A 13,299-nucleotide genomic window follows, 5' to 3' on the forward strand; every position below is an offset into this window, starting at 1 on the left:
ACTATCCAGGCGAGCCTGTTACTATGGTCCTACCAAGTGCGTGCGGGGAAACCCAAAACCGGTGACACACCTAAACCAAAACCTGTATTTAGCAGAGTAATAAGGTTAATGTAGTAACCTTACTTGAAAATGTAGAAATGTTTAATGAAGGCATGGATCTTGCTTCTACAGCATGAACCTGTCAGCAGATGAAGCTCCAGCAGTTCCACAATGATGTTCGATCAAAGAGAACTCTGTTTTCTCTAAACTGATTCATCAACCTCATTTTCTAAGCAGAAAAATTGCCATCGTCTCTCCTCCATTCCAATGGGCAAAAGTGCTCATCATAAAAGCAGCCTTTCATCCAATTTTTTCTACTCAATTATTTCCTTCAAATATGCAAAGTAATAGATTTATTCCACAAAGAAGGGAATTTGACATGTATATTTACTGTATATACATTGCGACAACTAGGGAGAGAGAAGTGTCGCGACCTAAAAATCGGATTTTCAATTTTAGGTTAATGGATTACCAGATTAATTAATTAAATTAACTAACCCAGCTCGAACTCTCCCAAGTTCTACCAAATCGTGACTTAAGGTTCAAGTGATTATTTTGTAAAAGATTTTCATATTATGGAGCCGCTACTAATCATTTCTTGGTAGGTTGATTAGAAACCTAAATAAAATAGCGGGAAAAAACTATTTTATTTCTGCAAATCGGAAATCTTGAGTTCGGGACTTGGTTACATTAATTTATAAAATTAATGCCCTTTCGGTACCAATTTCAATAAAAAAAAGTTCGATTTGGCGATTTTGATGAATTCCGACTTGAAGCTTAAAGGTGCAAATTTTTTTGGTTTTCTTTTTATGATTTTTTTGTATTTTTGACTAATTTTCGAAATTAAAAATTAATGAAAAATGAGAGTGAATTGGTTCAAGATTAACTTATAATTCTCGGATTTAACTTTCATTAATTCCCAAAATTTTAAAGAAAATCTCTTAACCCTAAGCCTACATCTTTTAAAAGTTGAAATGGATTCGAAAAGATTTTATTCGCTGAATGTGATCCATAAGATAGGATTTCTAGAAAATCCTATCTTTCTAAAAATGACAAGACGTGGTTTTTAAGAAACTATATCTTCCTAATTTTTATTTTCAAAAACTTAGTGACATAAGTTAAAGATAAGAGATATGAATTTTATTTTTTGAGATTTCTGATTTTTTTGTGCTTTTCTGTTTTTATGGTTGAGTTTAAATTCAAATTGCAAATCTTTTAGTGAAAAGATAATTACCGCTGAATCTTTCGAATTAAGTTTCGATCTAAAGCCCGATAGATCGACCCTAAAATTCGAAATGCCCACTATAAAAATAATTCTATCTAAAGCCCGATAGATAGACTTATTCCCATGTATACGCTTTCGGATGAGGAAATTTCTAATCGATTACATTTTGAAATATTTTGGTATCTTGAGTATGTTCAAAAAGATTTTCGAATTATCACAAGATTATCACAAAGATCTCAAAATATTTACGATAAATCGTAATCTTTAAAAAATATTCAAAATCCAAATTTAAACATGCAATCTGTCCAATTAGGCAAGTGACATGTTACAAGATTTTCAAGGATATCCAAGTCGGATGTGCGGTATTCAATTTTTTATGCACAATCTTCCAAATTAGACAATCGAATATTGCATTATCCTAAATCAAGCAACAAAATCTTCAAGATATGCACACAATTCATGCAAAATACGCAACTGAGGATATTCTAAAATATAGAATAGGACACTATACCTAATCATCCAGATATGCTCTTTCCTTTTCGGACTTGCGCGAAATCTTACGAATCAAACTCTTTCGGACCGGCTCAAGAAGGATGGACTTGCAGATCAACAACTTGTGGTACGGCCACAACGATAGGACTTCTTGGACCTTGCAGTGATGGCTCTCGATTTGACCAGTGGGATCGTGGCCGAAATTCCTGCACTGTAACTTTTATCAAGTCCGAAAATTCTGCACTGAACTAGTAACAAAAGATTGTCCAAAACACGGCTGTTTATGAATGCAAACAGCAGTGAAATTGAAGCCAAACAGCAGTTATAACGTCCTCAAAACAGTGGCAAAAAGTCCTCCAAAAAACTGCACTGAATAGCTAGTAAGAACCGCTTAAAACGGTGCTGTTTTGGACACAAAACAGTAGCAAAAACAGCTCGAACAGTAGCAGAAAATTGCCTGCATAGCAATGATTTTATCCTTCAAAAAAAAAAAACAGCAGAAGATTGGACCAAATCACGACCGATGAATTGTGCGCCGATTTGCAACTAAACAGTCCCCAACGTGACTAGTCCACACAGCAAGGAAAATCACCTTGAGCAGTGGCCTAAAATAGCGCTAGACGGCTGCTTAGATCAAATGGATAGAATCGAGAAAGAGCAGAAGCGCCAGAGGACAGATGGTGTCAAAGACTGAGTCGAATCCACACAAGGCCTCAAAGGGATCTAGTAAGAGCAGCACGTGAAATTAGGTAGTTGGGTGTAGCGCCAATTGGACGGATGATGCTTCGGGACAACTTCAAAACTAACAAGCTCTCTCTTCGTCTCTCTTCATCTCTCTTGCTCTCTCTTTTTTTTTCGTGGGTCTCTGAATTTTTTTTCTGAATGGATTTCCCATTCTATGAACGTCCATGACATATGTATATATAGGCGTGAGATTAGGGTTTCTTGCCCATATCTCTTTCTTATTTTCATTCAAAGGACATATTCTGATATCTCTACGATATTATTGAAACAATTGGCTCATTTATCCTTTAAGATTTGAAATATTATAATATCTAGATTAATTGCCCCCAAACCAATATTACGAATTTTAATAAATTAATTGCTTCCGCCGCCGGTCCTATAAAATGCAAATGTAATGCATAAATGCTAAAATTAATGATAAAAATGATTTAATTATTTTTTTGTGAGAGCTAAAACTAATTCTCTTTTTTATACAAGATAAACGATTTAAGAAAAATCAAAATTTAGGTGCCAACAAAAAGTAAAAAGAAGAGGGAAGAAACTATCATCGCGTCATGCTCGGTGCTGAGAGAACCCCCGATAAAAAGGGCTCTTTCAGTTCAAAATCCGCACCAAAACATCTATGCCAAAGCATCAGCCATGATTGAACGCTGAGCCAGCTGCTGCTCATAAAGCTCACGGAATATATGGTACTTGGCATCATGGTACTTCTTTATCCTCGGATCATTAGATGGATGTATGACCTGAACCAGATTAAATAGACAGATTCAGACCCAATACTTAGAGGATAACGGCATTTCCTCAGAAAGCCAAAACAAGTCAGGTCCTAATTCAATATATATTACTGTCAAAACTCTTTATGCAATTAGTTTCCTTTTTTTAAATTCCCGAAAAGCATGTCTCATTCTTCAAATCACTAAGTTTGAATTGGAATGACCATGTTCATAAGCTTGCGGTTGAAGCAACCCAAATGCCACCCATTCATGCTCAAGTTTTGTCTCCTCTCTCTTTTTTTTTTTTCATAACTTCGAACATGGGAACAATCATTTCTCCCTCATTAGACAGGTCATGCATAGACAGACATGAAAGGGCAGAGTTTTCCCACCAATACCAAACCAGAAATCATTCTACTAAGCTGTTCAACTTTACTCGGCTCCCTTATCAATCTCAAGGAAGCATAATAATTCATGAAAAAACAGGTAAAGTGAAAATAGCATCTCGTGCTTACCAGACCAGCGGCATTCAGGGCTTTCATGGCCTCTCTAAGACTAGAATATTTCTTTGCTGCGACTGCCCCAAGGATTGCAGCACCTAAAAGCACAGACTCACTTTCTCTCGGAAGAATAATTGGGCAACCTGCACCAGTCAAGTACAGAGAATAACTTAGTCAAATAATGTCGGCGCGGCAGGAAACTTTGAGCATGCACTTTCATCTTTACTTTTTAAAGTACTAGACAGAAAGTTTCATGGTGCAAATGGATGGGAAATTGATCTCGAAAAAACCGACCTCAATCTTCAGTCTACTCCCTAACAACAGTGCAAACACAAAGGGAGTAGTAAATAACGTTCTCTCATTGTCTCTGTCAATAAAATTAGATAGGTGAATCTCACTTACCTAATCCTCTACTTATTCTAAATATTGCTAGGCCCAGGAGGCACAAAAGAACAAGAAGTCAGAAATTACACTGTTTACATTAGCCACCCACAGCAGTCGATCATATAAATTAGGGTAGAGTGTAAAGACAGATTAATCACATTCAAACATGATAAGTTGATGTCAAGCAGATCTGGCAATTGAAATATTAAACCAGACAGATGCTAAAGAGAGGAACTCAACAGCACAATTGGAAGGGTAGGAAGACCCATCCTCCAACAGATGACACTTACACTCTGTTTGGGAAAAGAGTGAGGACAAAAAGAAAGTCAAATGAGTGAAAAGGGAAACAATGAGAATTGGAGTCATAATTTTTGAATTCAGTTTGGATAAGAGCTAGATGGCGGTGGAATGAAAATGAGAAGAAATCTGCTAGACAAAAATCATCAAAATACCAATACTAGCATTTCGAGTTGAAAAAAAGCAAGAGGTTCGATGTTGAGAGTTGCCTTTTCCTCTCCACTTTCAAAAAGAAAGGAAAGGCTGAAGGTATTGATTTTTTTCTATCCAAGCCTTCACCTTCACTTTCACTTTCACTAGGTTTCTCAAACAAGATAAGTTTATTTTTTTGCCCTTCAGTCTTTTCCCTTCATATTTCTCCTTTCCGGACATAGGCTATCAAAGGAGAGATATACCTATGATGTCTGCATGTTCTTGAAGGAACAACGGATTCTTAGCCAGGCCCCCACATGCTAGCACTGTATCAATCTGCAAAAGGAGTAGCCAATAACTAACCTTCTAGTTATCCTACTCCAATGGAGCATAAAGAATCATAGATGCTCACTGTATGGCCATGGGCATTGCAGTGCTCCACTATGTGGCGAGTACCATATGCAAGACTTTGGACAGTAGCTAAGTATAGAAGAGCCAATTGCTTCTCACTTGAATCAAGGGTTAATCCACAAATCACTCCTTTTGCTTGTGGATCCGCAAGGGGTGATCTGAACCATCAAATTTTAAGGGAATGTATTTCCAAATTCCAATAGCACTGACACACTACACCCAGAGTATCAAACTGAACTGAACAACCTTAGTACCTGTTCCCATGATAGTCTGGAAGGACATGAATGTTCTCAGTCAAAGCAGCGAGAAAAGGAGTCTTGAGGTCATGCTTAAGAGATTCTAATATTTTGTTCAGTAGCTCAAATACTGATACACCTGGAAATATAACCAACAAAAAGTAAAAGATAGGAAAAAACTGCATAATTACAGCAGAAAATAGGACACATTTCCAATACCAAAACTGTTGGCTTAGTTGGACAATTGATATCTTACTTTGTGAAGCAGCGCGATTTGCAAGCAGTGGAGAAGCAACATGATTTTGAATCACGTGATCTAACAATGCCCCAGTAGCACTTTGCCCACCCTCTGTGAGCCAATATTCTGGCACCATTGCTGGAAAAATCAAGACATAAAGGGATCCTTCCATTAAGAATTCCTGTTTCTAAAGCTTGGAGTAATAGAAACAGTCTAAGAAATGGCCTTTTTCACATCCAACTACTAGTGGATTAAATAAACACTGCTATTATAAGAAGTGAACGAGATCAATCAGCCTCAAAAGAAAGGTCAAATCTCCTGGCATGCGGCTAATAAAAGTCTAAAGCAAAGGACAGCAGTTTTAGGCACCTATATTTTGAACTTGCAAAGAGAAAACAGTAACGTAAAGAAGGTCAAAAAGAAGAAATTAATTGACAAGGTTAAGAAGACTGGGACAATAAATCGACTATTAGAGCTGGATGTGACTTTTGTCACGTAGACATATCAAAGGTTCACAAACTGTGGGGTCAACAAGCCTCAGCAACTACAACGATCAAAAGATTCGTTAGGCTCCAAGTGTGCCAGAGAAAGCTGACAGTTGGGAATGACCGGAAAACATAAAAGTATACCTGACCAAAATGGTCCCCAGACTCCTGGAATGAACAGCTTGCTCTGTGCTACAGCCATATGACAAGTGGAAGTACCACAGACAAGCACCATCCGATGGCATATGGCCTCCTTAACATTTTCTGAATTTTTCATTTCAAAGGCAAGATCATTGACTTCAGCTAACAGCTACAGGAAAAGCAAAGCAAACTACACTAACATCACATAATCACCTTTATCTTCAATGTCCGACTCTGAAACACTTTCTATAACCCCAACACCACCAGCATGAGCATCAATCAATGAAGTTCCTACAGGAGTTCCTGCCAGGAGGCCTAGTTCCTAGACATAAAGCACAGTGGTCAGAAAGATTATAAAAGAACAAGATAACTACTGCCGATGAAAATGGCCTCAAAATTTCACTAAAAAGTAGAATGCCCTCATCCGATTTTTTGATAAATACGTTTTCTTTGTTAATGGAACTCGAGTGAGCACCACTTTGGATCAATACAAATGCAAAATTTCTTGCCTTTGCAGCAACTGGAGTGAGACCATTTCCCAGAGGATGTCCAGGGAAAGCTACACTTCTTCCTGTGGACATGAAACTGTCTTGCATTACTAATTACAATGAAAAAACTCAATGCTAGCATAAGTGAACTCCTATAGCAGTGTTCAAAAGTATTTGTGATACAAATAAGTCCCTAAAGGGTGATCAAGCAAAACAATACCATTTAAAAGACCAAGTAGAACATAGTATAATACCAGTGGAGAAACCTAACAATGTGTTCCACCCAGAATAAATTTGAGCACTACCATTCTACAGCGCAGAATAAATTTTGGCTTATATCTGTAATTTGAGTGACACCTTTCACATAAAAAAAGAACCCACACAAGCGGCATGGATTGTGCCTTATCCAATTATATCTATAGACGATTTATTCATCATTGCCTTTCTTTCATCACTTCTTAATAGTTGTATCAAACCACCATCCTGAGCTTAATTGAAGCAGAAAACAGCTCCTAGAGCAACATCTAGTTCGATTTCATAATAACAAGCAAAAGAAATATCTCTGGGTCCTGCCCTCGGAATTTATTTCAAATTTGGAGAGAAGAACGGGGGAGATGATATATGATAAAGGATAAGAACATTTAGTGAAAAAAGAAGACAAAGACGACAAACTGAAAATAGCCCAAGTCCATTAAAAAAATGTAACGGGCTCAAGTGAGATTCCAAGCAAAATGACATAACTCTAACTGTGATATAACGAGAATCCCTTTGATCTATCAACCTTCAACATGGAACCAATCATTTCTTAGAAGACCAGAAATATTTCAAAATTCTACTCCAGTTCATTAAAAAACTGTAGACATAAAGAAAAATTATCTAACCAATCTTAGCATGATGACCATCCACAAGATCGGCCAGGCCAATCTCCTCCCAAAAGTCGTCATCCCATCCACAGGCTTCCATATCCCGAGAATCTTTTTCACTCAGCTGCATGTGCGCGTGACCAAGATAAGTCCATTTGCATACCGTAGTGCACAAACTCCGAGTATCGTCTCCAGTTGCTCTGGCAGGTAAACAATGCATAAAAATTTGCTGAATATGGCAATACTAGGAAATTAGCCTATCCAAGTACCTGTATGACAACCAGTCACTCAAGTCCATCCACCTAAACACCAGTGACCAGGACTCTCGCAAATTTTCTTTCACCCACAGAAGCTAGGGAAAAAAAGTTCGCAAGGTTAAAGGAGGATGCATTCAAAGCACAATTTAACCAAGATGGAAATCCATGGGAGATGCAACTAAATGGGACGTCATATTGTAGGAAACCAAGAGAAATATGGATTCCAAAGAGCTCCTTACATGAAATAGTTATCTATCAGCTTATGTACTTGATGAATATATGGGAAAACAGTAGGTAAGTGTTCTATATTAATGAAAACAAGTTAATTTTTTTCATTCTTTTTTTCTTTATATGCAGCAAGATCTCGCATTAGCTATCTCAAAAACCCAACAGGGGATAGAAGAGAGAGTTTCAACAGCAGTGGAGAGCATGCCATCACAACTAAAATGCTCCTCGAATGATCTTTTCAATTGCAAAAGCGCAACTCCCACTTTTCCCCCTTTTTGATCAACAATGCTCAACTAGGATATTTAAAAACTTCCAATAGCCACAACTCATCATAGTGCAATATAAGAAGCATAAAGAAGCCATAAAAAATACAAGAAATTCTGATTAGTCCCTGACAGAAAGAACAAATACTCAAAACATTTTTGGCTCAAATAAACAAAGTTCCTTTTTTTTCCCCATTGGGAAAAAAAAAGCTAATTGCCAGCGACATTTTTCAAGCTCTGAGAGAAGTCTTAAAGAACTATTTCCAATATGGAGCGGGCAACAAGCATCGTGGCTGCCTATACTGCAGAGTGTCAACAGTATATTCGAACAGAGAATAACCAAATCTGATAGTAGTCTCTGAAAGTCATAACATCATAGTCTTGCTAGGAAAAGTACCTTAGGTGGTTGCATTTCTGGGGAAACAGCTCCACCACAATACTGAAGTACAGAGGAGTTACTAGAATTGATCTTTTCAGCTTGCTTTATAGCTCTGTGATCCATCCAGACAATAATATTTCTTCTTGAATCGCCACTCCAAGAAACTGTTACCGGTGAACCATCAGCATCCACTGCAACTGCAAATAATTATTCCATCCCATCAGGAAAACCCCATATTCCATGCACCGATGATAGCATATTTTAAATTAGAGGACGCTAGAGAGCAGTCAATTAGCAAAGACAAACCAAGGGAACAAGTAGCAGCGAACCCAATTCCACTGACATCTTCACCAGATATATTTGCAAGGGAGCATGCTGCTTTTACAGCTGCACAAATTGCATGCCAGATATCCGTTGAAGATTGCTGGTAACAAGTAGAAGTTTCGACGGTTACTAATTTCAGTTGAAAAACACAAAATTTTCTTTCCCATTCTCTTTAAATTTTTCATTACATGGCCCAATAGCTTCCTAGGAACATGAAGATAGGGAACTAAACAAGTTCTGTCGCAAAGCCAAATTTCCGTAGCCATGACTAGCCAATAAGCAAGCCATTGATAAGGCAAATTTCAGACACTTAATTACCTCCACACAATCACCCTCTTTCCATATTTGTATTGGACTGCTCGCAGACCCCAGTAGCTTTCCTTCCTCATCAAAAAGACCTGTACAACACATTAACAATTAAACAATTCTTTCTAATACCCCAAAAAGTATACTTTCTTTGGCACATGGAATATTCAAATCTTCTGTATGTTTTAGCAAAACATAGATACACTTGCACATTCAAAGCTCTTAGGATAGTTTCTCAATTTGAAACCGCCACACCATGCAGGAAGGACATCTTGAGCTTAATCATCGAGACTTCTCCTATCAGTTTCTAATCACGACATTGTAAGAACTACAACACGAAAATGAATTTTTGAAACATGTGATGAGCTGAAAAAAAATAACCAACTACTGGATTAGAATAGAATACTCAAAAACTTCAGCGAATGTAGACTTGGCTTATCAGATACAAGCAATTTTGGCTTCGTAGGGAAGCAATTGAAACGGCTCAATACAATTCATCGGTATAAAGCCAAATTAGAGATTAAGCATAACTCGATCGATAAGATGGCCTGGAAGTTCTATGGAGATTGAACAAGAATTTGGAGCCGAACGCCTGCTTACTCCGAACTGGAAGCCAACTTCCACGTTTGGAAAATCGACGCAAGAGTAACGATTCAAAAAATGAGACCGAGAAACAAATAATAATCATCAAATGCAGAGGCTAAAAGTTCTCCGGGATTGGTAATCAGGTAATGATGCTCCTACGCATGATGATGCGCTTTGCTAATACAAAGATGAGCTCAGGAACGGACCGGCGCGGGCGCTGCCGGTGCCGACGTCGACGCCGAGGAAGACGGACCGACGAGTAGCAGCGGAGGCGGCGGTCGCCATATCGACGGAGACGAAGCGGTGCGGATTGGGGTGGTGGCGAAGGAGTGGCGCAGTGTCTATCCGGTGCTTCTTTTTTTTTTGGTTTTCTTTTTTTTTTTTCTCTCCTCTTGCAAAATTTATTAGTTGTTAATTATATCTGTATCTTAAAAAAATCTGGATGGATAACATGGACCGATCCATCCGACCAGAAAAAAAGGGACCAATCTTGTTTCAGCTTTTCTCCATATTTTATTTCGTTGGTTCTTGGCTTAGCTCCAGTTTAATTTTTAACGGGAAAATTTCAAAAAAAAAAAAAAAAGAGAGCCGCAAGTAGACATGGCCAATATTGAATCGGGACCCGGAACTGGCCCGTTGACCGGGCCCACGGTTCCGATCCGGTTTTTTTAAATAAAAAAAAAAAACAAAGGGAGAAGGTCCAGGAAAAAGAGCTATTAGGCCTAGGAACCGGCGGTTCCGAACCGGAACCGGAATTGACCCAGGCCCGGCGGTTCCACCTTTTTTAGGAATCGAAACCGCCGGTTCCTGAATCGGAACCGACCACCTCTAGTCGCAAGTACCCTCATTTTCTCAAATAAAGGCGTGAAGTGAACTTTATTTCAAATAAATGCATGAAATGCCCCGATTGTGTCAAAGAAGATCGTGAAGTGGTTATAGTTGTTTTAAATAAGGGTTTGGCCTTCTTGGCGGGCCAACAAGCCAAATTTTCCTGCCAATCGAGGATATTTTGGTAAAAATATAATTTTAATCTATTTTTTATTAAATTAAATTAAAACAAAAACACAAGCGGGAGGTGGCCACTGCCCCACCGATAGGCCCTAGCAACCCCGGCGGCCAAACCTCCAGCCTGTGCTCTTCCTTTCTTTCTTTTTTTATATTTTTTGTTGTTTCTCAAAATTTCTTAAAAAATAGAATAGAATAAAATAAAATAGTAAATGACAAAAATATCCCTAGATAAAAATGACTCATCCCTGTTTTTTAGATTAATATAGTCATTTTAAGTCTTTAGTTGAAACAATATATACTTCATATCCTCTTTGGGAAAATTTCGTTTAAGGGCCCGAAGTGCTCTCGATTTTCCAAATAAGGGCTCGAAGTAGTATTTGTTTCAAATAAGGGTCCGAAATGCCCTTTTTATTTCAAAAAAGGGTCCGAGTATGGGTATTTTAGTCATTTTCCCTTTTTTTTAAAACTTTTTTCCTTTTCTCTTTTTTTCCTTTCTCTTTTTCTTTTTTCCTTTTTATTTCTACCCTAACTCACCGTGGCCGGCCGCCGGCGAGGGAGGTAGTGGCCTCGCTCGGGCGAGCCGAGGGCGGCCCTCGTCGGCTTCGCCCGAGCGAGGTCGAGGTCAGCCCTTGGCTCACCCGGGCGTGGCCAATGGGGGCGAGATCCGCCTCAACGCCTTCTGCATCACGATGCTCACCTTCACGGCGAGGGCCACCATGTTTGAGGTCGTCGGGCGGTGCTAGAGCCTCGACTTGGGGAGCACGAAGTAGATCTGGTTTTGCACGAGCTCGTCCTCGTTGGCTAGGGCCCGATGAACTCCTTGCAAGGAGTTGCGGATGAAGCTCGAAGAAGAAGAAGACGGGGACGACACGCTCTCGGATTTGAAATTTTCGTGAGGGCTAGAGGCCTTAGCTAATGGCCGACGGGGTTGCCACCCCTCACCGCCCCAACCGACCTCCCACCGGTGGTGGGCCGATGACCACAAGCGGGAGGGGTAGCCCTCTCTTTGTGTGGCTTTTTTTTTCTTTTCTTTTTTTAAATTAGAAAAAAGGAAAAAATAGAGAAAAAAAGAATAAAAATTTTAAAAGTGAAGTGACGAAAATATCCTTCAGGCCGGACCCTTTTTTGAAATAATATGGCCACTTCGGGCCCTTAATTGAAACATACTATGTCACTTCGGGCCTTTATTTGAAACAAAATCTACTTGGAACCCTTATTTGAGAAAACAAGAGGACTTCAGGTTCTTTTTTGGATTTTTCCCTATCCTTTTTTGACACAATCAAAACACTTCAAGCCCTTATTTGAAACAAGGTTTACTTCATGCTCTTATTTGAGAAAATAATAGCACTTGAGGCCCTTTTTTAGAATTTTTCCATTTTTAATTTAAGAATAGAGTGAGCTATATACAATTCTTTGAACTCATTAATTCACAATATAACTCCCGAATCTGAAAAAAAAAAAAAAAAAAGAGAGTAAAATACATTATTTTAAGTGGTGCACTTTGTTTGAAAATAAATTACAGATTTAGGGGTTGTCGATAACGTGAATAATGCGAGATTTTCTTGGCCATGGATGTCATCCTCCACAAGTAGACAAACTTTACTTTCGCAGTGGATTTATTTTTCCTAGAACATACGTTCGAGAAATTAAAATGGGCCATTTTTCAATTCGGAGGAAAACCTAGTTAAAAAACAAAGATAATAGCATCAATATTTCCTTCCTTGTCTAATATTGTCAGTGAATTTTTTTCCTCAATTTATTCCCTAAATTATATTATTTCCTCATATATTCATCTTGAATTAAAGCACGACCGAAAATTCTCATGTGAACCATCACGACACGCAAATGCTCAATCCTCTCCCTCGGCACCTCTTCTTTCACCGTAATTGCGCCCCTCTCGCCGTGGCAATATCCGTATCCATCCGCATCAAACCTCGACCTTTATTGATGATATTAAAAAATCAGTTATTGGAATCTCAATAAAAGGTTGAAGACGAAAAAAATCTTAAATAGGCCACAAGAACAACTTAGTTTATAAGCGATTATCTAAGCAAAACAAATATCACGAGAAAATTTAATATGAATATGCCGTATTGCTCCATATTGCAACACTTTTCTTATAACTAAAGATGGGAATTTTCATTCGATTATATTCCCACGGTATACGAGCAAAGATATTGGAATACTATCCTTTTTTATTCCATTTTCGAATTTCATTTCATTTCCCGTGTCAAACTTAACGTGGTTTGTGCAGTTAAAGAAAAGATTAAATCTTTTATTTATCTTATTATCCTCTTATTTGTTCACTATTTAGGATAGATGTCTGCGTAGGCAATATTCAATCCATGTCACTTCCAGTTTCTGGCATCTTCCAAACAGCAAGTCGGATGGATTTAATCAAACTCATCGAAGGGATTAGATTAGGGTTTTTTTTTTTTTTTTGGCAATTAAAAAGAGTGATTTTTTTTTGGCCTTTTGGTAAATACTAATTAAAATAATTGAAAATACGTCAACTTGATTAGAATCGCAGCGATACAAAAGGGACAAAAACCCATTTTTAC

The 13,299-nt window shown here is 38.2% G+C and overlaps 1 protein-coding gene across 1 annotated transcript; it reads right to left on the reverse strand.

Moving 5' to 3' along the window:
• Positions 1-189: 189 nt before the first annotated feature.
• LOC115744622 (FGGY carbohydrate kinase domain-containing protein) lies at positions 190-10,169 on the reverse strand. The gene is made up of 16 exons (XM_048277545.1): positions 9,937-10,169; positions 9,158-9,237; positions 8,822-8,939; positions 8,534-8,712; positions 7,658-7,740; positions 7,407-7,588; positions 6,547-6,608; positions 6,251-6,359; positions 6,041-6,160; positions 5,430-5,549; positions 5,192-5,312; positions 4,939-5,095; positions 4,790-4,862; positions 3,729-3,856; positions 3,019-3,243; positions 190-459 (listed from the first exon to the last, which is right to left on the reverse strand). The coding sequence occupies exons 1-15, from the start codon at positions 10,013-10,015 to the stop codon at positions 3,121-3,123; spliced, it is 1,734 nt and encodes a 577-aa protein (XP_048133502.1). The 5' UTR covers positions 10,016-10,169; the 3' UTR covers positions 190-459; positions 3,019-3,120.
• Positions 10,170-13,299: the final 3,130 nt, after the last annotated feature.

Source organism: Rhodamnia argentea, chromosome 4, assembly GCF_020921035.1.
Source record: "Rhodamnia argentea isolate NSW1041297 chromosome 4, ASM2092103v1, whole genome shotgun sequence".
Taxonomy (NCBI): Eukaryota; Viridiplantae; Streptophyta; class Magnoliopsida; order Myrtales; family Myrtaceae; genus Rhodamnia; species Rhodamnia argentea.